Source organism: Plutella xylostella, chromosome 19 (genome assembly GCF_932276165.1).
Source record: "Plutella xylostella chromosome 19, ilPluXylo3.1, whole genome shotgun sequence".
NCBI classification, from domain to species: Eukaryota; Metazoa; Arthropoda; class Insecta; order Lepidoptera; family Plutellidae; genus Plutella; species Plutella xylostella.
In genome coordinates this window covers 6,048,338-6,075,417 of record NC_063999.1, presented here as the reverse complement: position 1 = coordinate 6,075,417, position 27,080 = coordinate 6,048,338, and the positions used below count along the sequence as shown (strand labels likewise).

The window sequence follows — 27,080 nt, the reverse complement described above, 5'->3', positions numbered from 1 at the left end:
GGCTGCAGGGTTTTGCCCTGCAGAGCAGAGCGTGACCAATATTGGTAATCTCGTCTCTCACATAGGTACACTTCCTAAGTGTAGAGCATGTATTATGTACTAAGCGCGGATTATTATTCTGAGATTAATTAGACAGATTATGTCCAAACGTCAATTTGACACTGTCAACTGACATTTTGATTGTCATATTTGGCACTCAGCAGTTTTCTGTCAAACTGCAATAACAACCAAAGCACAACACGAAATTTAAAATTACGAATATTTTTGCTTGTGCATGTGTATTTCTCAATCGCAGTTGATAAGACCAGTCGCCCCGCTTATTATCCAACATGGTTTAATAACCTTAACGCAAGAACATTACCAGGATATGGGCTTCTGAACAATTGACTATTTATTCGTCACGATGGAAGAAAAATATATTTTAAGCCTTGATATCGGTACGACTACTATTCGGTCCTACATTTATAATTCCAGGGCAGAAGTAGTAGGAAAAGCCGTTGACCAGGTATACTTACTGTTCTATTTATTATAATATGGCGCCTTCTATTTTTATCAGCCACTTTAAAAGTCAATATTTATCCAAGGGCTAAAAATAAAATTACCTACGTATGTCTCGACATCAGATCTGTACTTTGCTTTTGTTTTAGGTTAAGCTCGAGTATCCTAGTCATGGATTTGTAGAAATTAATCCTGATCAACTATGGACTTCTATTGTGGAAGTAGTCAAAAAGTCCTGGCAGGGTATGTAAGGTTTTATATTATGTACCTACACACAGTTAAAATATATAAACAATCGTTTAAATATATATCAATAAAGACAAACACAAATAAATATTTAAAAAAATATTCCTTCTCTGGATTGCCTTTGGGTGTAGTCTAACAAATTTTCAGAAAATTTTAATCAAGCAATCAAAATTCCTACTTAAAAAACTTAATTGTATTAAACCAGATGCGGGACTGTCAGCGGGGCAGATGACGGCGCTGGGCATCTCCACCCAGCGGAGTACCTTCATCACGTGGTCGCGGAGCACGGGGAAGCCCTTCCACCACTTCATCACTTGGAAGGACATGAGGGCTGACAAACTGGTCAAGCAGTGGAATGATTCCTTCATTTTTAAGGTATTTTAACTTTTTTACCTACTATATTTATTCATTTAATTCTTGTTGTATTTAAAAGTTGTGCAAACTTTACATAGATGTAAGTAGTTTGTGATATACGCATACATAAATTTTTACTACAATATACCTAAGTAAGAATAATAAATGGAGATCCTTCTCATCACATCACAAAGTAACTGAATTATCAAATTTAATCAATATAAATTAGGTGAAGGTGCCTAAAATACCATGCCTTTAGCAATAAGGCTATTCTACTATCTCAATCTTAAAACTGTAATTATATTTTGTGTGTATTATGTATAAAGATATAAGTATTGTATTATATTATAGTACGAAGTCATTAATCACATAATGTTTTTTTTAGCTGTTCAAAGCTGGAGCTTACACTCTCTATTTGTTGCTGCGGAGTAAAAGGTTTAAAGCTGGGAGTTCCCTCAAGTTTATGAATACACAGGTGAGCTCAATCAAATTATAATTATAATTAAACTTTTGTATGAGAAAATACATTATTAATGATTGTAAATAAATAATAGTTTGGCCAAAAAAAGGCTCATCATTCAAGACATGATGCTGGAAAACCGTTGGAACACTAATTGTTTTGACCTTAAGCAGGGGCAATTAATTGAACCTCTTGAGAACACAAAAGATTGTTTATAATACTACAAATAACCTTCACTTTTTCTGTAACGATAATATTTAAGACTAATGGTCTTAGCAAATATGTTGATAATCGTTGATGAAGTAAAGAAAGCAAGTAGGTAAATTTTATTGAGGATGTACCACTAACTATAATTTATTAAGATATATTTTGCGCAGCTCCCTCTCAGCTACTCATAAATATAGGAAGGTATTATTGGGTACCAAAATAGATATGGCCAAAGAGGAAATAATATTAACATATGGCATGACAGGCGAATCTTACGACGTCGTCGTATTGTGTAGTTGTTAAAGAAGCGTGTTTATTGCGTTGTGGTATGAGAGTTGGCGATGCTAAATGGCACATTGTATTCTGGAATGTGCAGGGATATTGTTGTGTAGGTGAGCCCTATGCATTTTGCATCAACTAAGCTGAAAGTTTATACCTCTTCGTAGAACGATAAAACATCAGTATTTAACAGTTATCGTCTTATTATTTTATGTATAGATATTATTTTCCTGGGTTAGGTGTTGAGTAGGCGCGAAACGAAGTTAGGTTGATAGATATAGTTATTTATTACATCTTAAGGAGCAGAGTTATTACAATATATTCGTTTACTTAAATATTTTGTTTCAGACAACAGTTAGATTAAGTTGGGCGCTACAAAATATAGCCGCTTTGAAAGATGCCGCCCATAAAGGAGACGCCGTGTTTGGTACTTTGGACACGTGGCTACTATACAAACTTACAGGTAGGTATACAACTAATAACATAGATAAGAATTAATTGATAGCCTAATCATCGTGTTGTAGTATATTAATAGATGAGTAAACTTGTTAGGTAGTAAAACTTGAATGTAGCTATTGACGAATGCGCCGAATGTCCTGAGTTGGAATCGTGACCGGTGCAGGTCGTACGATGATTTTTCAGCGTTTGCCCTTATCATGTTCACCTTTTCGTAGTTAACTTTATTCTCATCATCATCATCTCTACATATACCGACCACTGCTGAATAGATTTCATACAATACGCCCTGATAAGTACTTAACATCGACATTTCGATACACTTAACCATTTCTACAAGTATAACGTATCACCCACTAAACAAAAACCTCATTTTCTCTCTTCCTCCCTAGCCGGTAAGCTCCACGTGACCGACGCGTCGTCAGCCTCCGCCACGGGTTTCTTCGACCCGTTCACGTTACAATGGGCCGGCTGGTGCACCAGTCTGTTCCGCATCCCCGTGGACTCGCTGCCTGCTGTCGTGGACACTGCTGGGGACCACTTCACTCACACTGACAAGAGTGTGTGGGGACACGAGATCCCGATCCGATGTTGTGTGAGTATGTTTGTTTGTGTGTGTGTGGTTTTGGAAAGTAGTTTGGAGTTTTGGACCTTGGTGAATTTATGAACTCCATTGTGAAAAAGGATGGTGGATATTGAATGCAGTACGTCAGGGTTATGTACTTAAATAATAAGTCCCGTTATTGTGAAACAAGGTACTTAATAGGTCATAATAATATAAGATCGACTAAGATGAGATGTTAGCCAAGATTCGGTCAGAATTAGCGACAAGCTTTTTGTATATGCATAGGTAACTATTATCTATTTAGACACCTGAAACACAAGTTAATTTACCTCCATCGCATAATGAACGCTATTGTTCGTACTGTAATGTAACACAGGATGTTGTAACCAGCGGACCGCTTCCACATTGCGTTTATTAATTGCCGAAGTTCTTACTTTCTAAATAACTTAGTAGGGTGTTTTTAATCAGTGATCGAACCAACAAGAGAGGTCAATGTACTGGACAGATTGAGGTGGACCCCTCATAGGTTCAACACCAATTTTTCTATGAGATCAAGTTAGGAACTGTAACTTAATCAACAAATCTAATACGTATGCACCTAGTTATAATCAAGTTAATAAATTATAGATATGCATAAGTATTGTCTGCTTGTACATTTCCATTCTCTTAACCTTGATGCTCCGCAGTCTCATTAAGTTGGTAAGGACTTGAGGTTTAATTATTTTAAGACCCGGTTTCAAGGCAAGTTCCACCAGTTTGCGGTTTAAAAATAAATTGGAACAGAGACTTTTACCGAATGCATTATAAGTACTGCGTTGAAAACATTATTGATTTTATTTTCGTTAATGAAATTGTTCGCACAAATGCTGCAGTTCAAAATGCAATTTAAATAATGAGGTCAGTAACTGTACCCACTGAATTCACTTAAATATAAGTACTTAGGCATTTAAAGAAAAAGTAAGCATTCCTACCAGTATGGATGTAGGTTGGTATAGGTATGGATGTATAATTGCCAATTACGTATCTAACAATCGTATAATTAATTCGTGCTCGTGTAAACGTACAATTATCTAACATGAAGATACAATGCGCCGTCTATGGCAGGCGGGCCTTGACTTTGAACTTTTGATCTCTGTATGATCGTAAACAAGACGAAAATAAATATCTAATAGAACAGGTACTCGTAGGTAACGAAAGTACTGTGTATCTTTTATATTACAAGTTATAATTTATGGTTTTTAATCATCATCATCATCATCAGCCTTCTATCGCCCACTGTTGGGTATAGGCCTCCTTATTTGTACGCCAATTCTTCCGGTCCTGTGCCGCTCTGATCCACTGCTTCCCTGCAACCTTGCAGATGGTTTTTAATAAATGTATATTATCTATAGGTAGGTATAATCACTTTACTGACGTAGGTATCTCAGAGCTTGTCCTAGATCTGTCCAGACTTCGCTTGTGTGCCTAGTGACATACCTATCTGTACCAAAACCACTTCATCACAATTTTGTCATTATATGTAGTTACTTACCACGGAATAAGGTACCAAAAAACCTGCAATGATCTACAAACCCACCCCACACTATTCCAGATGGCGGACCAGACCGCGTCAATCTGGGGCTCATGCTGCTTCAACGTGGGCGACGTCAAGCTGACCATGGGCACTGGGACCTTCTTCAACATCAACACGGGAACTTCCCCTCACTGCAGCGTGGCGGGACTCTACCCGCTGATTGGCTGGCGGCTGGGAGATGAAGTACAGTATGTGGCTGAAGGAGCTATCAATGATACCGCTACGGTTATCAAGTGGGCGCAAAATTTAGGTTAGTAACTAAGCAGTATTTTCTCTAGACACAAGTCACTTGGCAGTCAAAGCTAGACTGTCATCGTGTAACTGGACAATCCTTACACAACGGTGACAAAACCTTGTTATCCAGCTCTTGAATATACCTAGTGTTTGTCACCGACACCGACAGGCTAGCTGCCAGTTTCAATAACTGTATCTACCGATGACTGGTAGTTACGTTTATACTATTGACACAGTATTTTAAAGTCCTCCAACCAGTCAAAATTTAAAAATTATTAAATTGAAACTGGCAGTAAGAAGAACTTCTTTATACTTCAGCCATTGCATGCATACACTGATTGATTATAGGTATCTAAGCCTAATAAGATAGTAGTATACTCATAGTTTAACCCTTCATTTCTGTGTCTTCCAGGTCTGTTTGACAAGCCTGAGGACACGGCGGCCATAGCCAACTCCGTGCCTGACTCCGACGGCGTGTGTTTCATTCCTGCGTTCAGCGGACTTGGGGTAGGCCAGTTTCTTTCAGTTATTTATTTTAAATCGTGCACATAAAGATTTCGGTACCTACTTCACAATAAATCCTCCCAAACTTAGAGGTAACTGTAACTTGTTATTTACATGTAGCTGTAACTCCTACAATATTTACAAATAACACAATTACTCAGTAAAATGTGTTCTTCGCGGTTGTTAAGACAGATTGTCTCGCGATGGAATGTGTTAGTTGTAATGGTCACGGAAATCTTTCGCAACCATCGCCTATTTTAAACATGGCCTTCCTCATCCACAACTAATCCTGTTGCCAGTCTAGCGGTAAGGAAAGTGAATTCAGATAAAGTAAGTGGATAAATAATGAAATTAATTTTAGATTTCTGCCTTCAGAATCGACGTCATTGTATTGCTAAAATATTAATTGCTTATACATTTGCCGACATAGGCCTCCCCCAAGGTGCGCCACAATAATACTCTTCGCTCCAGCGGCGGTCTAGATGGCTGTATAATTCTGCGTTTGCCTGTTCGAATACGACTATATAAATCATTGATTTGTATTGGTATAAATCTATAGCAGACTTATCTCTCTCTTCCAGCCCCCATACAACGACGGCACGGCCGCCTCGGGCTTCATCGGCATGAAGCCCACGACGACCCGCGCGCACCTGGTGCGAGCCACGCTCGAGTCACTCGCCTTCCGCACCCGGCAGCTGCACGCGTGCGCCGTGGCTGAGACCAACTACCAGTTTCACACTATTAGGTAACATTACTAAGGTTGCCTATAAGAGATCGCTCTTTGTGATAAGGCCGCATATTGTTCATTGTTTCTAGTTATAAGTATTCTTTGTATATTTTTTGTATTTGTGGTGACCGTTCTTCAAAGTCAAACACAACCAATGGTTCTTCACCAGTGTGTTTTGCAGTTGATGACATGGACATGGCCGTCACTGGTCCATCAATTAAAGTAGCTCAGTGGGCTATGGAATCAACCAACAACCAACGCCCGATTTTATACGAAGGATTCTGTTTTATGGTCACCGCACATGTACCCGTAACTTATAGGGATCTCGTCTTTTATCTACTGTCAACCATTAGAAAAGCGCCGTAGTAGTTCCAGCCGCCATAGGTACAGCTTCATCGGCATGAACCCCACGACGACCCGGGCGCACCTGGTGCGAGCCACACTCGAGTCACTCGCCTTCCGCACCCGCCAGCTGCACGCGTGCGCCACCGCCGAGACACACTACGAGTTTCACACTATTAGGTAACATTACATCGATATGAGACGAACTACGAGTTTCACACTATTAGGTAACTGAAGATATGTTCTGAAAATCTGGCCACATGGGCTATCGACTTTAAAGCCGAACGTCCCCCGCCGCGCCGGCTACACTATATTTGAGCCAGTTTTTAGCGCTCCATGGCTATGAGCCATAGTTTACGGTTGACGCACATGTATGAAAAACTGGCTCATATTGCGAACTAACTTTAGCTGGCAGTCGATGTTCGGTTTAAGACCTAAGCAGCGCTTTGGCTGTGATATATTATTATTATTATTACCCATTCACCCACAAGACGGCAGCCGCCATGCTGTAGTTATGTGATTCAAACATGGCTTTTACGGGCCAATGAAAACAAGACCTACTTCTCCCCGCAGCCTGAAGCTTTCTGATGTGTAGTTTTGTTTTATAATATTATTTAATTACAAAAATCATTTATTAAATAAAATACAAAATTCATTAAACATAAAATCCACCCTAGCTTCGTCAAAAATAAAATACAAAGAAAAAATAAAACAAACAAACAAACAAAACACAACTTACTTAGCTAAATAAACCACCCCAGGACGCACCCGACCCAAAAGTCCCCATAACGCTAGCTGCGTTGCCGCGCTGCACGGCAAGGGAGATCCTCTGTGCCAGGTACGCCCCAGAGCGGTAGTCAAAACCGCGGCTCCTCAAGCGTCGCCCAATCTCCCTGACGAACTGCCTCCCCTGTTCCCCCCTGTTTTGTTTATATTCATCGACAACAATTTCCCGCTTTTTATATAGAAAAGTAAATAACAAGTTTGAAAAGATCTCGATATGAATAACGTCTTGTCAACCTTCATCTTACTGTACGTGTTGCTAACCTATTTTCACTTTTATTCCTCAGTCTAGACGGCGGCGTGTCCAACAACGACTTCATAGCGCAGCTGATCGCGGACCTGACGGGGCTGCGCGCGGAGCGGCCGCCGCACGTCGAGATGTCCTCTCTAGGATGCGCACATATTGTTGGACTGCATCTGGGTAAGTGTGATATATGTTACTATGTCACTGTTAGAGCAAGAGCCCTAAGGGAAAGAGCACACGATGCGTTGCGCCGACGGTGCGGCACTCAGTTGTTTTGCGTCACAAGGAAGGACACACATTAACAGACTGTCCAACGCTGCTACGGCGCCGCTACGGTATAACAACGTTGCGGCGCCGCACCGCTCGTGTGCCCACTGACACCATGTGCTCTTGCCCCTTAGTCTAGATAGGGGGGTGTCCGACAACGACTTCATAGCGCAGCTGATCGCGGACCTGACGGGGCTGCGCGCGGAGCGGCCGCCGCACGTCGAGATGTCCTCGCTGGGGTGCGCGCATATTGTTGGACTGCATCTGGGTAAGTTATATATTTGTTACTATGTCACTATTAGAGCAAGAGCCATAAGGTAAGAGCGCACTATACGGTGCCCGAGCGGTGTCGCTGCGTCGTTTTACATAGAAATATCTGTGGCGTGCACACAATACGCTCCGGCGCCGCACCGGTCTTGCAACCGCCAATTATTGGACTGTATCTGGGTAAGCGGAATATTTACATTCTGAGCCCCTATCACAGGCTAACGTAGCAATACTCAAGCGTTGTACGACACTCCACAAACATATGGAAAAAGAACAGCGCCAACGTAGTCACTTTTGGAACTAAAAAATTTGCCTTACATTTTGACAGTGACAGTTGACAATACGCAACGTTAACGGAGGTTCGAAGCTGGTAATCGCTGCACTGAACAATTTTTTTTTGGGTTGGCAGCCTTAATTATTAGCGTATTTTTACAAAGCTGTTTGGTCAATCGTCATGCTATCTCTGTTTTTTTGAAACTATGTCCTAAAAAGAGTACTTACCTAGAGTCCAGAAGATTTTTGAAAATGCTAAAACGGGCGCTTTTACCGGTAACGCGTGATGCTTGAAGCGTATATTAGTTTAATTACTAACACTCAAATTTCGTCTTCATCATAAGATAAGTACATACATCCTACTTAATATATCTCATCCAACTTATACCTAACCCTACTACTACGTGTTATTTTATAACAAAATGATGTTTCATTCCAGGCATATGGAAATCACGTGACGAACTGAAGGCAAACCGCAAACTCGGCCGCGTATTCAAACCCCGCCCTCACGTGAGGAAAGCTTACGAAGCAACCTTTGCACGCTGGGAGGAGGCTGTCACGAGGCTCTGTGGCTGGTACACAGACAACAAGCCACAGACTAGCGCCGTCACAGACTCTAGCAGCAATTCTGTGACGCCACAGAATAGTTTCAAACTATCCACGGAACTCCCGAAGAAACCAAAGAGATTCAGCAAATAGCAGTGGCTTTTTTCACTGCTAATGTTCCTTGTAGCTTGCTTGCCTTTCCTGTTCAGGTGATATTTGCCTTGCCGAACCCGTGGGTTCCGTTGTTGGTATATTTTTAATGGTTTAAGGCCCTGGGTGAGGTAAATTAGGTAGAGATTATGAAATTTTATGTAGATTTTAGTGCCTGGATTTTATATTGTGTTATTAGTTTTAGTGACGCATATCGCATGATAACGGATGCAATTTTATTGTTTTATGGTTATTTTGGATAGAAAATCTACTTTTACAAGCTAAAAAGGCTAAGCAGGAATGGTACGGTCAGGTTCAGAGAAACCTGACCCCCCTCTCATAGTAACAATGCTTCGGGGAGGGGTCAGGTTTCTCTACATTCTGTACATTTAGGAGGCTAGATAGATATTTAGTTGTAGGTAAAGTTAATATAAAAATAAAGTGAATCCATATCAATTTAATCTTGCCATTTAATAAAATGCTGAATTAATTACTATGTTGTTTATTCTAAAATCTTTATGGATATGAAATAATTGTACAGACTATGCTTTGAATAAGTAATGCCCCCATGATTTAATATTTTAACGAGGCAGTCCCACTATATTACATACATGCATCACAATATGGATGCCATCGTCAAAGAACAATGCTCAATAATTGAAGACTGTAGGTAATGTTGATAAATTAAGATATAGTCCACTTTGTAGCCTTAGTAGGGATTATGCAGAAAAAATTAGTGTAGAACAAACATCTAAATTTCTATCATATTATTACCATGTCACAGTAGTCTAAAATAATTACAAATTACACTAAGGGTGAGACTCCATTGCTGGGGTGCGATGAGGTGCGGTTTTCCATTATATTTTTTGCTACGAGATCATTATGAATACACCATATCTTAATTGAAATCAAATAAATAAATGCAGTCCTAATGGATTGGCTCTGGGTTTGCTTGATCATTTGCTCATGATAACATTCTATGGCTCTGTTTCATATTAATTTGATATAATTAAGCATCTATGAATAATAAATTAATAACTTAAGACCTACTCAAAGATGATTCAGCCAATCACAGCATTGCATTCCATTCTCAAACTCTACTTATCTTGACTTTTTCAGCTGTGAAACTGACATTATGTGATATATGATATATGACGTATGATAATTATGTATTACTCATTGGAGAATTATAGTTGTTAATTTCCATTGACCATTTACTATTGACCATTTACTATAATTATTACTTAGGTACATCATTTAGGTATAGTCGTAATTATGTATGTATATGTGAAATAAAGGCTGGTGGTTTTTCATAATTTGTATAGCAATGCAATAATAACAATCATAGATTATGATGGAATTTTAAAAAAAGTTATGTATATCTTACCTCTTTCTTATGAAACTGTAAACGTTTTACGTTACTTTAGCAATGTTAGCATTATGTACATATTAATTGTCTATGGTATGGTAGTCGTAACTTTAAACATTAATCAAAATGCCCATACCGTAACCATATAAGTATTTAGACGATTATGAATCGTATAAGTACTTCGCTTTATTAACGAAATGTGCCTATACCCACGTATTAATATAATTGTTTAAATGGTAATGTAAATTTAATATAGGAACTAACTGTATGTACACCGACACAAGAGGCACGCATCCTTATTCTTTTTTTCATGAGTGAGACCAAAATACATAATGCCATAAATTGATTATTTCGTAAAATGTTATTAGTAGGTAAATATACGCTGTACAATTCTGTAAAAAAATAAATCTACTTCTGTATACCAATTATAATAAATGATATGTTGTAAATTTTGTTTCATATAATATATTTGTTTCAATAATATTTTATTAATGAATGTTATTCTTATTACCTATAGATATTTGTTTGTGTTTAAGTAGAGGCTAATTCTTACAATGGATTTGGACCTATAAATATAAAGTTTATTTAATTTTACGTTAAGATTTTTATTTCATAAATGTTAAGTTTTCGAGTAGAAGTCTAGGGGACTGTTCACACTTGGCTCACAGAGACCACTCTGAGAGCATACCAATGTAACGCCTCTGATAAAACATAGAACGTTTGAGCTTTCGTAGTATTATCGAAAGCTGGCCCTTTCAACACACATTGCGCTTGTGTGGTGTCTGTGAATAAGCGTGACGTCGTACGTAACAAAGTAGGTAGGTATATGAAGGTAGGAAACGGTAGGAAATATCCCAGTCTCACAGCCATTTCACACCCCTTTTGTGACAGTAAACCTCCAAAACAAAGGTACAAACGGCCAACGCCTGCCCGGCGAAGAGCAGCCCAAACACGATCCTCAAGTCTGTCAGTTCAACCTTAGCCACGGGACGAGGCTTGGTGCTGGGGCTCGACACGGCGTCTCCTAGCCCTAATGAGTTGTAAGTCCACTTGTAGTACATGGACGGTAGACCGGCTTCCACCATGCGCGCCATAAACAGTCGTAGGTGATCCTCGAAGAGAAATCCTGCGAATAAAACAGTTGTACTTGATATTCTTCATCATCACCTAGAGTTATCTTAGGTATATATCTGGCCCACTATAGACGTCCTACGCACAATGGCCAGTCGAAGATCTAACCAGGGTCAAAAAATGCTATTCTTCCATACTTACCATCAGTAGATATGTACGACAAATATTGGCACCGGAAGGACTCCTCCACCACTCTGAACAGGAACTCCGAATCCTCGTCCAAATAACTCATCCGAGACTCGAGCACAAAATCAGACTTCCTCCTCAAAGTAGCCGCTTTTCTGTACCGCAGGACTGATTGGAAACCATCGTCTTCATTGGAGGTTATGAGTCGGTTCTTGAGCAGGAGGTCCTGGACCTCGTTGACGGGGGGCTCGATGAGGGTCTTTACTCCTGGCGAGGTGTAGATGGTGTAGCCCTGCCGGTACAGCTCCAGCTGAGAGTCCACCGGGTCGAAGTGGGTGAGCGTCGTGAACACGAAGTTCACGTGGCCCTGCAATAGTTTATTTACATTACTTATAGGCTCAGTATTTGAAGGGATATTAGGTACAGTGTTGATTTTTGAAGCACGAACAGGGTATCAGTAGGCATATTGTCAGTGTTGTACAGTAGGTATACGAGTATATGGAAGTGGATAAGTTTATTTATTTCATGCTTAGTAGGCAGATTTTCAGGAGCTTTGCATATCAATAAAGCAAAGCTTCTGAAGATCTGAGATATGATCACTAAGCATAGTATTGTGTAGTTTTCATAGAATATCACGGGTTACTCGTGTACCTACGTCGATAACTACCCACTACTTATCAATAATCTACCTACCTCTATTCTACAAATAGACGCGTTTAATACAGACATCATTCATTACTTTCATTAGTCATATTTTATCACCGGAAGGAATCACGAAGAAAAGCAGGTCAATTATTCATCCAAGTTGTAAAGACTAGGAGAGGGTGGCCATGTTGTGAGAGTTTAAATCATAATTTATGAAGGTGAAGACATGTAGCATGTGCATAAAATACCTACGAGTACTATTAAATACGTATTGCTTACTTGATAAGTGGCTGCAAGTATGATTGAACCCAGTAGACAAGTCACTTTCATCAAGATGCATGTGACTCTCTTTATCAGAATAAACCCAAAAAGACCTGTGGTAACAGCGTCCAGTATGTAATACAGCAGCGAACTCCTCTCACAAACCTTCATTCCCGGTCTCTTTGACACGACTATCGATTTAACCCAAGAGAAAACTCCTGCGCAAGTCAAAGTTCCGAGTATAACAAACCAAACTCTTAATTTGAACGCTTCATAAGGGAAGTACCACACAGGTCGTTCTTTGGGTCTTTTCACGATTGCGCAAATGCAGTCTGTCCACACGAAGAATAGAAAGTCCACGTTTCGGAACGGGAGCTGGAACCTGGAGGCGAAGGATACGTCGGCCACGCCCTCCACCACGTCCTTGAGGCTGCCCGACGGAGTGCCGGCGGCGTCCATGTAGCCGAACGACTGCTCGCCAACCACCGACATGTTGAACCCAAACAGCTTCACGGCTTCCCCGAGAATAATGCCGTCCAGCCCGCAGTACCCGCCGCTGTACTCCAGATTTGTAATCATGTAATTGTCTAAATTCGTACAAGTTTGAATCGATGTTGGGAAACGGGGGAAAATGTTTGCTTTCAACGGAAAATTTGTTGATAATTTATGCGAATTGCGACTTTGATCGCTGATAGATGTGTAAATGTCATCTTTATAAACGACTGTAATGGTTCTGTTGTAAAGTGGAGCTGCTGTATATTTGGTGCTGTTGAAAGTAATAACGTAGTCTGAGCAGGTATAAGGCATCCATAATAAGGCAAACATCATCTGATCACGGTGCCATACGCTGTTTAGAAACCATTCTATTTGCAACAGTGACTTTTCTTCGAATTTCCCATTTTCACACTGAAATTGGTCATCTTTGATATCTATGATTATAAAAAGCAACGACCACTTGGACGGAAGGAAATGTCTCGGTAGTTTTTCAATCGAAAATGTATTGAGGAACAGCACGTAATTCGTTAATCTATAGGGGAGATCCCCTATGTCAAAAGGGGGACGCAAAATATCTAGATTGCTAACTTTGATAATTACAAGTGCTTGATCTAAACCACACGTCCTTATGAACTCATTTTGGAATCCCGATTCGGAATCATCTACTAGAGTATCAAGTAATGTGATCTGAGGAATCCCAAAAAAGTTAAATAACTTAAAGTCACATAAGATGTTTTTTTCGTTTAGCTGTATTTGTTCATTTGCATCTAAGGGAATTATGATGTAAAAAATATATAGTAAAATCACACTGAAAAATTTCATTGCTAAACGGTTTCCTATCCATAAACCTCAACCACGAATGAAAACCTGAAATTGATTGCTATGGAAATTATATCAACTAATATATTTATAAGTACTTACTTAAGTGATAAAAACACTTAGCAGAATTAAAAAAAAGATCCTTTCATTCATAGAAATCATGGTTGTATTAAATAAACATTTCAAAGCGGTTATCGCAGTAACTGTATCAGTTGGATCTTGAAGCCCCATGTCTCTGATTGATGACATAATAATGCGTTCTTAATATTATTATTCAACCTTTACTTGTGTGGTTCACTCCATAATGTTCAATATTTTAAGCCCGATAAAATTTGTATCTTGTACGTTATCTAAAGTATCTAAAGTACATAAACTTGGATCCAAATCGTAACTCCAAGAAAAACGTAGATTGTTATGAAAATTGTATCTGTAATAGCTATCCTGCTTGCAATGCGAGTTAATTGTCTTCAATTTCTAGCTGATGATTGTGATCTAGATAGTCCGAAATTTAAATTATTGAAGAGCATACATAATATTAAAAATATAGTTTTTATTGATATGTTGCAAGGCGATACGAATGACTGTATTTATCTCCAATTAACTAAAACAAATGTTCCTTTGTTTCTTTTTAAGGAAAAGGAACAAAATATTTCAGTTCTTCCACATAACCATAACAGAAAACATAGTGTTCCTAGGTCTTCAGATTTAGTGTTCGTAGTACTTATGTCGCGTCCTAGCATCAATGTATTGAATAATAGTAGTTTTACCAAAATAGTTACTAGGTCTCCGAAGTCTTTAGTCATTTTTATATTTTACGAAAAATCAAATCGAACGCCAGACAAAATATTAAATCAGGAAAAACTTTCAAACTTTACAAACTTTTTACTTTTTAACCTAAAATTTGTGTCTGTTCAAGGAATAATATTAGGAGGTGATAAAACAGTTTATTTCAAATACAACACAAGCAATTTTCACCCAGAAACACGCTCGTGTGGCTTGGAATTTTCCCAAAGCAGTTTCAATTCTAGTGCGATATTGCATGATAGCGCTAAATTCCGAGTGGACTACCCTGTCAAGATAGCAGTTTTCGAAAGAATACCGAGTTGTATAGTGGTATCCAACATGAGTCACTTCGGGGCACTCAAGAACCTGGTCCCTCATTCTGAAGACATCCCGGTGACTGGGTCAGACGGACTGCTCATTGCTGATCTCATCAAACATTTGAAACTCAAACCCACTTTTGTTTTTGGAAAGAAAGGAGACTTTGGCATGCAGTTAAAGAATGGTAGTTTCGTCGGTGTCCTTAGGGATGTTGTTGAGAAAAAGGTGGACATTTCAGCTAACTCACGGTTCATGACGTGGTATGGAGCTGAGGGTGACTATTATTACCTCGGGCACAATTACTTCGACCGCCTGTGTCCTGTAGTGCCCAGGAGTGGTGCCATGCCCCTGTGGGTGCAGGTCATCATGGTGTACAACGACATGACGTGGACCACCTTACTGTGCGTAGTCGTGATGATAGCCGGGCTAAATTGGATTCATATAAACATAATCAATGACAGAAAAAGGTGTTTCTTGGCTGTACTCATGGATTCGTGTTTTTCTAACGTAGTGCCAATACATCGGCTACGGAAAACTTATCACAAAATTCTTTTCGTTGTTATTTTTATTATCAGTACGGTGTTTGTTCCAATTTTTCAGGTAATTGTTTTGATTATTAATAATCCTTATAGTATAAGTATAGGGTGACATGTTAACTAATGTTCACTGATAACATTCTACACTGTTTGCCTATCTATTTATTTATCAAAGACTTGCGTTTGTTTTTTCAGGGGAGCATTCGATCTGCATTTACGAAGACAAAGTTTTACCCGGACATAAGTACGCTGGAGCAGTTGGAAAAATCCTTCTCAAAAATACATTTCGCTTCCTCCGACCAGAGCTTGCTGTTTGGGCGTGGGATCAGCAACCTCTTTGACAGATTGAACAAAAAAATCTCACCTATCAACACGTCTTTCCTGAATATGTTGAGGATGGTCGATGAGGATGGCACTCCATTCGTGGCTCCCCGAGATGACGTCAAAATATTCATATCCATCAAAAATATGCAGCACAAAGTACTCTTCCTGAAAGAATGCCCTCGACAATATTTCTATGGGTTTATTTCCGCTACAAGTAAGTTGATGGTTGGACATGATAGCTAACTTAGCGTTAATAATCATCCACTGCTGGTAATTACTCTCCCAATTAATCAATAAATAATATGACAATACAAATTTAGCACCTACTCAATCTTTTTGCTCGTGTTACGAGTATGCCAGTCCCATTTTAACGTGTGGAGAGCAAATATCTTTTTTTGAAGTCAACTTCTTATTTCCCGCTCGGTAGGTTTTTCAGTATCTTTTTAAAAAGTAAATATCCTATCCCTCTCTCGGTAGGTTCTTCACTTACGTCATACCTAATTCACATAATACTCGTAGATTTCCCTTGGGCCGACGAGGTGGAGATGACGACGCTGCGCCTAGTCGAGGCAGGAATACCGGTGTGGTACCAGCGCATGACGGACTACGCTGCGCAGACGCACCGCAAGCCGCCGCCTCACACCGGCTACGTCCCGGTCAGCTTAGACCTGGTCACTGAGCCTTTTCTTCTCTATCTTGTCGGAGTCGTTTTAGCTTTTACTTCCTTTGTAGTTGAATTGTATTTGAGATGATTGACACTTGTCTTGTTACATGTATAAGTAGATGTTTGTTTAAGTTGTTATTTCACATTGAGAGTCGTGCTAAGTAACAAAGCAAAGAAAATATAGGTGTCGGTATAAATGATGAAGCTATCACGTTGCTCTTATCAGTATACTTTTAAGCACAATGGCCAGTTTGACCATCCTTGTGTTATTCGTAGTCATTTTAAGATTCGCTAACGGCTACTTAATCAATGGATTAATGTTAAATCCTGAAGTCATTAAGTATAACTTTGAAGTTCGCGTGAAAGGAAATGACTACATCGATTACAGCCCGGATCAAGGGATCGAAGATTTTATTATATTAGAAATTCCGGAAGAAAATACTGAGAATGTTTCTACAATCACTGCGAAGCAAGAGCCTGAATCTTATAGCGATGATTATATGAATATAAAAGTTTCCATTGATGGGACAAACACTTGATATATTTTAACTATATTAGTGGCTGTATCAAATAATTAAATGTAGAGTAAGTTTGTAATGTAATAATTTACTGAATTTCTGGTATTGAAATAAATTTTATGGAATATATTTTGTACTTTAATTTATTTTTTATAAACTTTAATTTTGATATACTTACCTACTATTAGAAAGGTACGTAATATACAAACCATACAGACCTGCGTATTTAGGTACAGGTTGGATGCATATTTCAAGCGCCTATAAGTGTATATTTAGGTAGGTACCTACATAATAATTTAGTTTTCATGCAACGCATGAAAATAATCCTTTTGAGTGTTAAGTGTCCTATCCCATCCTACTTCAAAGCTGAGAGTTATGACCCTAGAAGATATATCCACTATGTTTAGTTATGAACCTCGCTAGAAGAGAAGCAGTAATATTCCTTGGTTCTGAGTTTCTAACTGATCTTACAGTTAATATAATAGGGTGCATGAAAGCAGCCTCCCGGATATTTTCTCTCTTACAGCGGCAGCGTTTTTAACGCTCTGACGTATTTAGATTTTAAGTAGGTACTATTTTTATTTTATATGGTAGTAAGTACCTATACTTACCTACTTAATGATTTTTTTACTCTCGGTTAAATTAGGCCGGATATTTTAAGAGAGGTTTACCTGTGCGATGATGATAAAAAAACAAAAACGAGCACCGAGCAAAATGTTGACAACTTGTTTAGGTATAGTGGTTTCATAAATAACACTTCAGTGAGTTATTTCTAAGCTAACGTTTTTTTTATTTCAATGACTTATTTACAACATAATTATACCCATGCTTACAATACTATATTGCACAACTGGTTCAAAATTTTTGATCGACTTATGTAACCAAAAATATTAAGTATATTATAAATATTACTTACTGACTAAATATAAATTAGGTTTGGAACAAAATATATTCAGGTTTTCATGTAAAAATGCATTATAAGCTTTAGAATATAAGTGAACACCGAGGACACAATAAATAACAAGGACACACAACTAAAACTACACCTTAACCTACCCACGTGGGCAGGAACTTAATTTTGCGACCGTCAAGTTCTGAAAGTCCGCTCTGCGACTGAACTGCACTGTCGAGGTTTGTCAACAAGTCGCCGTCCACGTTGTCACCTCGTAGCGACCTCCTTGACACCTTGTGGCCCTGGTCTTCTGATGCCGGTGACACTTCTGCAGCAATTGCGTCACCTGATGCCGAAGAGACTTCTGCATCAGTTGTGTCAGCTGCTGCTACTGGAACTACTGCGTCAGGAGTCAGTGGTATCACCACCGGTATTTCTATGATTTGAAAGACGTCGATGGTGCCGATTTCCTCGGCGGCAACTGTGGTGGTCTCCTCGTTCCCCTCAGAAACCGGCGCAGCGCACGCAGCAGCCAACAAGGCAAGCGTGATTACAAGTAACTTGGAAGCCATTTTTATTTTAGTAATTTTCAGAATTTGGGAAATTTTCACGAAGCTCTCGATGGATGTGTTTTCGTACGATTACACTTTAACTTTGACTTCCGACCGGCGGGTGTAGCGTTTTTATAATAAAACATGAATAATCGTGCTAAGTAATACATCCAGATATTGTTTCATTGACGCATCTTTAGTGCTTTGTATTTGAGATGCTAATAAATTGTACAAACGAATTCAATGACATAAATATTGAGACTGTGAATTTGTTTTGATGGTGAAATATGAAAAACAGACCAAACTGAGTCAGGTATAAATAAACGTGACCATAGTGCCCTTCTTGTGAAATAAAATCTCTAATCATCATAAATAAATAAATAAAAAATATGCTCACATTTTTATGTGAAGAGTATCCTTAAAATTTTGATATCAAAGTTTATGAGCTTTGAGGTGAATAAAATCCAATCCTAAACTTTTAAAGGCACATAGTGGCCTTTACATTATTATTTTTTTAAATATTTTTATAACTCAAGCTTTATTCTGCCTATAAATATCTATCGTATCGTACACAATACAATCTAAATAACTTTTTCTAAACTTAAGAAAAACTTATGACTATAGGTACCTAGCCTAACTATAAACAAAAAAAAACTATGTGTCTTCGCTCCGGAACGCATCCGACGCAAAGGTCCCTAAGGCGCTGGCAGCGTTGCCTCGCTGTACAGCCAGAGAGATCCTCTGCATCATCTCATTCTGCCTATAAAAAGTACGCCATTAGGCACGAGGATTGATGATGTACACCTATAGTTATATAGGTATTAATGTTAATCGGCACTAACCCAGCTTTATTTATATTTATAAGCTGATCTTCATCACACATGATATTACTAAATAGTTAATATGAATAGTATGTGTAACCTATTATTATGTAGGTACAATGTATACCATCGCTCTTACGGTGAAGGAAAACATCGTGAGGAAACCTGCACATCTAGAATGTGTAACCTAAGTGCATTGTACCATAGAATAACAAGTACAAGATTGTACTTTACGTACGGCTCGTGATAGGTTCACGTGAGTGCAAGTGTACAGCGATAATTTGACTACCCCTTCAGAGATTACAGTCGTGGCAATATGTACGTTTAGTAATGAATGACTTGCTATTTTTATGACTAAGTATATGAGTCATAATCATCATAAAAAATATGTATCAAGTCGAAGACTCAATAGGTGAGCTCTTAAAATGGACGGACTTAAAAGTACAGAGGGATAAGCATAGTCATAATTACAAATGCAATTACTTTAGAAAACATGAAAAAAACCGAAACCTATGCTTAGGCATTTACGAGAAAATACTAACTGTGCTACCACAAAAAACTTTAAACACTGTTTAACTAGTGTTTAAAATGAAATTTGACATATTTTGTACAGCGCTAAACATCTGTTAGATACTGTCTAAGTTTTTGTGGTAAAGCCCTAGGAATTAAAAAAAAGTGGTTATTGGATTATTTCATTCATTTCATTCATTTCAATTAATACCGATAAAACAGGATGGAACATAATCAACGACGCTGTCCCATACCCCATACCATACTGATACATTTATATTGTGTAGCAGGTTCTGTACTTTATTATGGAAAAGCCGTTTTCTTTAGTCAGAGTTGTTCCTATAATGAAAGTTGCTCAGAATGTTAGGTATATTGCCTACTTGGAAACATCACTGTTAAAATTCTACCTATATACAAAAACCATAGTTTTTTCACCCATAAATACGAGTAAGTATTTAAATATTCAAATAATGGATTTCCTGTAGTGGATTAATCTATTTGTATTTGCTGCACATTTTTCCCCGATACAAAGAATCATAGGTATTAGAATCAAAACATGATACATATTTGTTGATCTTTATTTGAGTTATTTATAACAGATTTGTAAGTGTATTAGCACCCTATTATCACCGTGATACCGTGACTCTGAGCATGTAGGCTGCCCATAGACTATACTGCATTACACGGGTTTACTCATCATAATGTAACTGAACTTTTACTGCCAGTTTCTATAACTCTATCTATATGCTATCTACCGATGATTGGTAGTAAATCTTTCAACAAAGAAGAATGTCTGATAAACTTATAACTAAAAATTATTACTTTTAAAATTAGGATTTATAGAATAAAGGCTAGCTAACCTATGTTAAGCAGAGGAAACAGAGACAAACATACAATCTAACATCGTGGTTAGTTTTATGAATATAATATACAAATTCTGAAAGAACATGCGTCAATGATCCGTATGATCACAAAATAAATAAGCAATGCTTCTTCGCATTATCCTCGATTCGCAAACAATGTAATATTTTAAGTCAACCCTGTGGTACTTATAAGCCGGGTAATCCTTGCAACTGGAAGTATTCTCACAAGTGATTCCTAAAGCGAGCACCATAGGATCTTGTCAAAATGCAGTGTACAACATATCTCATCGCATTAGCAGCGCTGCTGGCCGTCTGCGCGTGCGCGCCGGCGCAGGAGGGCGCGATCGAGAAAATTCCAAGAGAGCACATACCATCAGCTACAAAAGACGAAAATGTGGAATCTGGTGCTGGGGCAAAGGTTTCTGGTGTTGGTGAAGTTGGGAAGGACGTGAGCAGGGTCCGCAGGGATGTCGGCGGTCAGGAGAGCGACTTGCTGCCTTCAGTCGGTGATGTGGACGCGTCGCCCTTCGGAGGCCCAGCCCAGGTCGTCGGCCACGGCCGCATCAGGGTGCTCCCGGCGTTCCTCGGTTGAAAACAAACTGGATTTACAAATGTCTCGCGATCGACGGTTTAAGGGTTAAGTTTTGATCTTGCAATGAAATTGATTGAGCACTATTTGATTGTATTTTTAGTTTATCTATAGATTAAGTTATTGTACAATGATTTGTTAATAAATATGTTAAAATAAAAAATGCTTTTTAACACCCTGTAAAAACCTAACTTTGGTCCCTCAACTATTAGTGGATAAAATATAGCATGTTATTTAACAATCATATAAAATATCATTGAAATTCAACCCGTTTCAGAACCTCGTGACCAGAGATTCACATAAAATATTAGGTAAGTATTAATTAGGTAAATATTAGGTTATATTTATTACTTTTACATTATTTATTTATTATTTTATTTTATTGTATTCGGAAAACTTACAGCTATCTTAAACTAGTTAACATTTAATATGATGCAACTAAGAGCCATTTAATAGTTAAAATACATAGAGGTACCTATATTCTACCTATGTAGGTAGGAGGGAGGTGCCGATGTTAATAAAGTCTAATCATTTCTAGTATTTAATCTTAATTATGTTAGAGACGCTAATTTTTTAAAACACATAAATAGAACTACCTGATCACATACACTGAGCACTGTGTATTGAATCGCCAGAGTCTAACTTAAACATAAGAAGTTAATTAATATTTTCAAAATGAAATTTATCGTAACATTCGTTTTCCTAAGTTTTGTTGTACTCGTATCCACATACATTATCGACGAGGCTCCTTTTCAAGATGATGAAATTAAAGAACTTAATGGAAAAAACAGCTCCGAATCAGAAGAAGGCGAAAAAGTTATAATCGACAAAAGAAGTGATGACGAAATGTTCATTGCAGCAGAGAGCGACAATGAATACGTTTACAAACCACTGTTCACCTACAGAAGAATCGAACATACCAAAAGAAGGATTAATATGTATAACGCATTTGCAGGTTAAAAAGTATGTATTGTGAATTTACAATATAGAATCTGCAGTTTTATTGCCATGTGGTCAATTATTTTAATTGCCAATTTGTTAACTATTGGCTGTTGTTAGTAAAAGCAATAAAAATATACTGTGTTGTTTCAACACGTTCATTTTCTTTTTACTATAGCTGGATAGTCCGATGCCTTAAAATGCAGAAAGTAATTTTATTTGTGTTTTATTTGGCGGTAAGTATCTAATAAAGTTCTATTAATATAATATTATGATTATACGTGACTTTAATTACTAGGTACTTAATTTATTTCCACTGTCGAAAAGTCTATCTCTCTACTGTTTCCGCAACCATCAAATCTCACTTTTTCGCTCATAACTCAAAATAAGTGTGTTTTGTCACTTACTTAACTGCTTCTTAGTCATAGTACATTTTATTAATTTAATAATTGCTTTCAGTCTATAACTTCAGCGAATATTTCACCCATACGCGATTTTACAATTAAACTGAACTCTTATAAATATGACGACAGTTTGCCCATGAATTCTCCACATAAAGTTATTCAACATTTAGACAACACGATACAAAAAGCCACCAAAAATGTGACACAGAACCCCGAAATGGACGAAACTTTGTTGAAAATGTCTAAAGATTTAGTTTCTGCAATTTTGTCTAAATTAGAAATTCAAGACAAAATAACAAGGATGACCAAAGAAGGTTTAGATGCATCGGGGAAAAATAAGGGAATAACTGCAATAGAAACCAGGAGGATCTTGGACTATATCTCGAAGACTTTGTCGGGTCATATTCTATCGATAACAAGATCATCCACCGAACCAGAGCTGCATCGGCTCGTGTATGGGTTGGCACAGATAGCTGCTGAAGTATCAATAATTGCTGCTTTAAAAGACAGCACCTACTCTACGGCCCTCACTAAGAAGCAATCAGGAGATTTATATTTACGTAAAAAAAGATCCACCGAACTGAAAGAGACTGTAAATGTGGCATCCCATACACCAATAACTACACCTGCCGTTTACGATGTTATATTGAATCATACCAACCCAAAAGTGTCGAAAGTAAAAACCAAAACTACTAAATCAAAGAAAGCTCCACAAACAATACCTGTGCCGAGTGGACCGTACTCTGTAGTTTATAAATCATCACCTTTGCACGTAATTAGTACAAACCCTCAACCAACTCCTATTCTCAAAGGATTTCTTAACCAAACAGTTCTAGACAATGAAGCTAACAAAGGGAAAGTCAACGAAAGTGACGTAATGTACGTAGAAAATAAATTCAATGGTTCTAACACGTTTGTAACCGAATTCGATACCGCTGAAAATGCAGAAATATCTGATGACTGGCTCAATAGTAAATCGTCTCCATATAAATCACCTTCAAGTTCTGATATTGTAGCTGAAATGGAATTGGATCAGCCCGAGTTTGAAGAGGAAAATAATGAAAAGAAAAATAAACAAAGACTAGATAAACTAGAGAGCAAAGCGAAAAAAGCTATTTTGTATGCCGGTGACATAGCTTATTTAACGGCTTCAAGTGTTGTAGCCATGAGGAGAGCACTGACTGCTTCTTTTGAAGTGCAGATGTCCGTAAATTATGCCAAAAATGGTTTGTCCAATCACCAAGAGCTGATGATGAATCTAGCAAGAACTGCCGCACAGCAAGCGGGGAAAGAGGCAAGAATGGCCGCTTCAAAGTCTGTGGCTTGCGAACGAGTAATCAAACTAGCCTTGAAACACACTGCACAGTCGTTTGGAGCGCCTTTGAATAATGTCGCTAATAGAATTGTAATGGACACGATATCCTTGGGAACCCTGGCAAGAACTATGGCGTATGTGTCTTCTGAAATTGCTATCAACTCTTTGTATCAAGCTACAGATGTTAAACCGCCAGTTGAATGACATACTTACAAACTCGAATGCCAAAAATAATCTCACTTCTTATTACTGTAAAGCTAAGTAAAGAAGATATCTATTACATCTAGAGTTGAAATAAAATCACATTATGTAGTATATTAATGTTTTTATTTATTTAAATCAGTCTGTTGATATCAGTAAGTAATACAATCACTTATTACTAAACTCAGTGCAATTCAGTTCAACTGACTTGTTGCTTACATAGATGAGGTCTTTCTTACGAGTACTTAAAAATCTAGAAGATCTTGGACTTTCTCAGTACCAGTAGTAAGTGGAGGGGTAATACGAGCGGTAGGTGTAAGGGGTGTAGTACGATGAGTAGTATCTGTAAAGAAAGAAGTAGAATGTTAATATGTGTACGAATACACTATCACTAATAGATAAGTAGGAAACATAAAAACGGGGCTGCCTGATCATGTTTTGCACCATTCGAGAACTATTCTAAATAATAAAATATAAACACTCACACCTTGTACTAATGTACTACCTTGCGGGGTAGGCAGAGGTGCATTTCTACACCCACTTTTCGCCAGTGTTATATTAGTTCCAATGTAATAAGGGGCGGGCCTATTGCCATTTAACGGGCACATCCAAGACCCGAGAACAAATATCTGTGTCTAAACAAATATCTGCCCCAGCCGGGAATCGAACCCGGGACCTTCGGCTCAGTAGTCAGGGTCACTAACCACTACGCCATCCGGTCGTCATATTCTAAATAACAGAACGGTAATTGGTTCCTCGGCAGACATGATTAGCCTACTACAGCTTCAAATTAATAGGGGCACAAAATAAACCACGACCATTTAAATTAAGTACATAAAATTGTGATAATATCCTTTCATAGATAATCTTTTTTTTCACGCGCACGTAAACAAAACATAATCAATAATTACGCGCTCACCTCGGGCTGGAGTAGTAGGTGGAGTACCAGCTCGGGTAGCCGCCGTAGTAGTAGCTGCGCCAGAACGAGGAGTCGGTCTTCAGGTCATCGCCCTGCGGGGGGGCGGCCGGCCCACCTGGCCCCACCGGGGGCTGCGCCTGCCCCGCCGGGCCCACCGGAATCGGACCCTGCAGGTGCCCGTTTGAACCCTCCGCCGGCCTGTGAGGACCTCCTGGTAAGAAGGTTGGAGGAAGCGATGGCAGGTCACTGTTGGACTGGCCAGCGAAGGGCTTAGAGATAGCCTGAGGAGCTTGGTTCGGCTCGGCAGGGTAGGCGACGCAGGCGCCGATTACGGTGAAGGCTACTAGAAGCTTCATCATCTGGAAAATATAAAATAATATCGTATGTACTTAATGTGTTTGTACTGTAATATCCTGTTATAGTTAAGTATCTTGTTTATGTGAGATAAACGTAAGTATTTCTTTCCCATTATTTTTATCACGTTGAGCATTAAACTGTAGGTATATAAAATTGATACTTGCATAAGTACTGTACTTCTATTCAAGGTTATTGTGTTATTTTTAAGAATTCCTCAAATCACTCACCTTGTTTTTAAAATTTGTTGCAGTGAATTTAAAATAAATATTGATTATCTCTGAAGACCTGCGTCTCAGGGGTTTACGAACTGAGTATATCCATCTCCGGTCATGAACAGAATATATATATTTTTTGGGATACTCTAAGAAAGAGAAAGTCATGTATCGATGTCTCTTTCTAACAGGGATTCCCTCTAATTCATTATCACCTAAATGACCGAATTCACATAAACTTGCTCCAAAACATCCGCACTAAAGTGGAGTGGCTGGCAGGACTGGCATTTATTTTATTATCGTGGCTTAAATTTTTTCGGTCATTTGCAAATACATATATTTCTAAATTTTACAGCTCATAAAGAGACAGACCCTTGTCCATAGGTATATTATGTATCAGACTCAAGACCTAATCCCCGATTGTCACATGTGAGGTGCGGATATCGTGCGAGGTAAACTCACGCACGAAGGGTTCTGTACCATTAACTATTACAAACAGTATTTATAAATATTTTTAGTTAGCATAGCACAAATAAGTTTATTTTACATTGTTAGTACTCGTAGGTACATTACATAAGCAAAAATTAAGTAAAATGTTGTTGACAGAGAGACGGACTGACGGATAATAAAGTTATCCTATAAAGGTTCCGCTTCTACCTTTAGAGGTCCAGAACCCTAAAAATTTATAAATATTAGTAGGTACAATCAGTCTTTTACTATCTCCATATTAATGCTACCCTCGTGGCTACAATCTCCATATCATATCATATCCATATCTATCCATATTAAGTATGTCACAGATGTAGGTAAGTACTTTCAAAGGCTCAAGTACGAAAGTTATCTATTCTAAATATAGAAATATAATTTATTCATGGTGATAGTTTTGTTTTGGACTAGAAATTCTTAATTTAATGACTATAACTGTACTGGCGCATAAATTCTTATCAAGGTCTTTATAGCGGGATATCAAGAGGAAGCTATAGAATATTAATTAATTTGAATTTAAATGAGACCACTTGCTTGTCTCATTTGATTCATTTCTGTAAACAATAGTAACGTAATACATATACCTACCATCGCTCTTACGGTGAAGGAAAACATCGTGAAGAAACCTGCATATCTAGATTTGGCACATCTAGATGTGTGAACCCCCTAACCCGCAGTGGACCAGCGTGGTGGGAAATGGTCCAAGCTTAGGAAGGCAGTTTAGACCTTGGGGATATGCACAAAAGTTCCATTCGAAAAAGCCAGGTGCAGGTACTGACACCCCCACAGAGAATAGAATAGAATAGTAACATACATAAATAACCCAATAGAAAAGCGAATTTTACAAAGGAGAAGTCTTCTTGAGTGACTTGTCAGCTACTTCTGATAAAGTCAAACAGTATTGTCAGTGTCTAGCCAATATTTTCACCACGGCGACGCGACGGTTACAGATCCTAGACTTGTTTTTCTGGTAAGTAATTAATCTATTTCATGACTCCTCGACCCTAGACTCCCAAGAGTGAAAATATTGTTTTCCGGGAACGAAGGTTTTTATTAC

At 38.3% G+C, this 27,080-nt stretch overlaps 5 protein-coding genes across 6 annotated transcripts; 3 read left to right on the top strand and 2 right to left on the bottom strand.

Moving 5' to 3' along the window:
- Nucleotides 1-199: 199 nt before the first annotated feature.
- Nucleotides 200-10,164, top strand: LOC105398108 (putative glycerol kinase 5). Its single transcript, XM_038106336.2, has 11 exons — nucleotides 200-505; nucleotides 648-741; nucleotides 950-1,119; nucleotides 1,484-1,573; nucleotides 2,393-2,507; nucleotides 2,893-3,095; nucleotides 4,657-4,888; nucleotides 5,285-5,379; nucleotides 5,958-6,121; nucleotides 7,516-7,649; nucleotides 8,719-10,164. Exons 1-11 carry the CDS (start codon nucleotides 404-406, stop codon nucleotides 8,976-8,978), a joined length of 1,659 nt encoding a protein of 552 aa, XP_037962264.2. The 5' UTR covers nucleotides 200-403; the 3' UTR covers nucleotides 8,979-10,164.
- An 887-nt stretch (nucleotides 10,165-11,051) lies between these two features.
- Nucleotides 11,052-14,045, bottom strand: LOC105396384. Its single transcript, XM_038106236.2, has 3 exons — nucleotides 12,526-14,045; nucleotides 11,617-11,968; nucleotides 11,052-11,470 (listed from the first exon to the last, which is right to left on the bottom strand). Exons 1-3 carry the CDS (start codon nucleotides 13,822-13,824, stop codon nucleotides 11,205-11,207), a joined length of 1,917 nt encoding a protein of 638 aa, XP_037962164.2. The 5' UTR covers nucleotides 13,825-14,045; the 3' UTR covers nucleotides 11,052-11,204.
- A 1,582-nt stretch (nucleotides 14,046-15,627) lies between these two features.
- On the top strand, nucleotides 15,628-16,534 carry LOC125490003. Its single transcript, XM_048627931.1, has 2 exons — nucleotides 15,628-15,996; nucleotides 16,302-16,534. Exons 1-2 carry the CDS (start codon nucleotides 15,846-15,848, stop codon nucleotides 16,532-16,534), a joined length of 384 nt encoding a protein of 127 aa, XP_048483888.1. The 5' UTR covers nucleotides 15,628-15,845.
- A 5,015-nt stretch (nucleotides 16,535-21,549) lies between these two features.
- Nucleotides 21,550-24,163, top strand: LOC105398107. Of its 2 annotated transcripts, XM_011570161.3 has the most exons (3): nucleotides 21,550-22,153; nucleotides 22,308-22,365; nucleotides 22,589-24,163. In XM_011570161.3, the coding sequence occupies exons 1-3, from the start codon at nucleotides 22,029-22,031 to the stop codon at nucleotides 24,050-24,052; spliced, it is 1,647 nt and encodes a 548-aa protein (XP_011568463.3). In that variant the 5' UTR covers nucleotides 21,550-22,028; the 3' UTR covers nucleotides 24,053-24,163. The 2 variants fall into 2 exon arrangements, with proteins under 2 accessions (XP_011568463.3, XP_011568464.3); XM_011570162.3 differs by lacking the exon at nucleotides 22,308-22,365 and having other exon boundaries at nucleotides 21,553-22,153.
- LOC105398106 lies at nucleotides 24,159-25,669 on the bottom strand. The gene is made up of 3 exons (XM_011570160.3): nucleotides 25,553-25,669; nucleotides 24,969-25,327; nucleotides 24,159-24,392 (listed from the first exon to the last, which is right to left on the bottom strand). The coding sequence occupies exons 2-3, from the start codon at nucleotides 25,325-25,327 to the stop codon at nucleotides 24,323-24,325; spliced, it is 429 nt and encodes a 142-aa protein (XP_011568462.3). The 5' UTR covers nucleotides 25,553-25,669; the 3' UTR covers nucleotides 24,159-24,322.
- Nucleotides 25,670-27,080: the final 1,411 nt, after the last annotated feature.

What these genes read in the sequence shown, in the direction of transcription:
- LOC125490003 (XM_048627931.1), top strand. Translation starts at nt 15,846, where the DNA reads ATGTTGAGGATGGTCGATGAGGATGGCACTCCATTCGTGGCTCCCCGA. An exon ending in TGGGTTTATTTCCGCTACAA is followed by an intron (nt 15,997 to 16,301) that starts GTAAGTTGATGG and finishes TAATACTCGTAG; the next exon opens with ATTTCCCTTGGGCCGACGAG.
- LOC105398108 (XM_038106336.2), top strand. Translation starts at nt 404, where the DNA reads ATGGAAGAAAAATATATTTTAAGCCTTGATATCGGTACGACTACTATT. An exon ending in TAGGAAAAGCCGTTGACCAG is followed by an intron (nt 506 to 647) that starts GTATACTTACTG and finishes CTTTTGTTTTAG; the next exon opens with GTTAAGCTCGAGTATCCTAG. An exon ending in ATGATTCCTTCATTTTTAAG is followed by an intron (nt 1,120 to 1,483) that starts GTATTTTAACTT and finishes TGTTTTTTTTAG; the next exon opens with CTGTTCAAAGCTGGAGCTTA.
- LOC105396384 (XM_038106236.2), bottom strand. Translation starts at nt 13,824, where the DNA reads ATGAAATTTTTCAGTGTGATTTTACTATATATTTTTTACATCATAATT. An exon ending in TACTTGCAGCCACTTATCAA is followed by an intron (nt 11,969 to 12,525) that starts GTAAGCAATACG and finishes AAACTATTGCAG; the next exon opens with GGCCACGTGAACTTCGTGTT. An exon ending in GTCGTACATATCTACTGATG is followed by an intron (nt 11,471 to 11,616) that starts GTAAGTATGGAA and finishes TTTTATTCGCAG; the next exon opens with GATTTCTCTTCGAGGATCAC.
- LOC105398107 (XM_011570161.3), top strand. Translation starts at nt 22,029, where the DNA reads ATGACGAAATGTTCATTGCAGCAGAGAGCGACAATGAATACGTTTACA. An exon ending in ACGCATTTGCAGGTTAAAAA is followed by an intron (nt 22,154 to 22,307) that starts GTATGTATTGTG and finishes TTTTTACTATAG; the next exon opens with CTGGATAGTCCGATGCCTTA. An exon ending in TATTTGTGTTTTATTTGGCG is followed by an intron (nt 22,366 to 22,588) that starts GTAAGTATCTAA and finishes AATTGCTTTCAG; the next exon opens with TCTATAACTTCAGCGAATAT.
- LOC105398106 (XM_011570160.3), bottom strand. Translation starts at nt 25,327, where the DNA reads ATGATGAAGCTTCTAGTAGCCTTCACCGTAATCGGCGCCTGCGTCGCC. An exon ending in ACCTACTACTCCAGCCCGAG is followed by an intron (nt 24,393 to 24,968) that starts GTGAGCGCGTAA and finishes CTTTCTTTACAG; the next exon opens with ATACTACTCATCGTACTACA.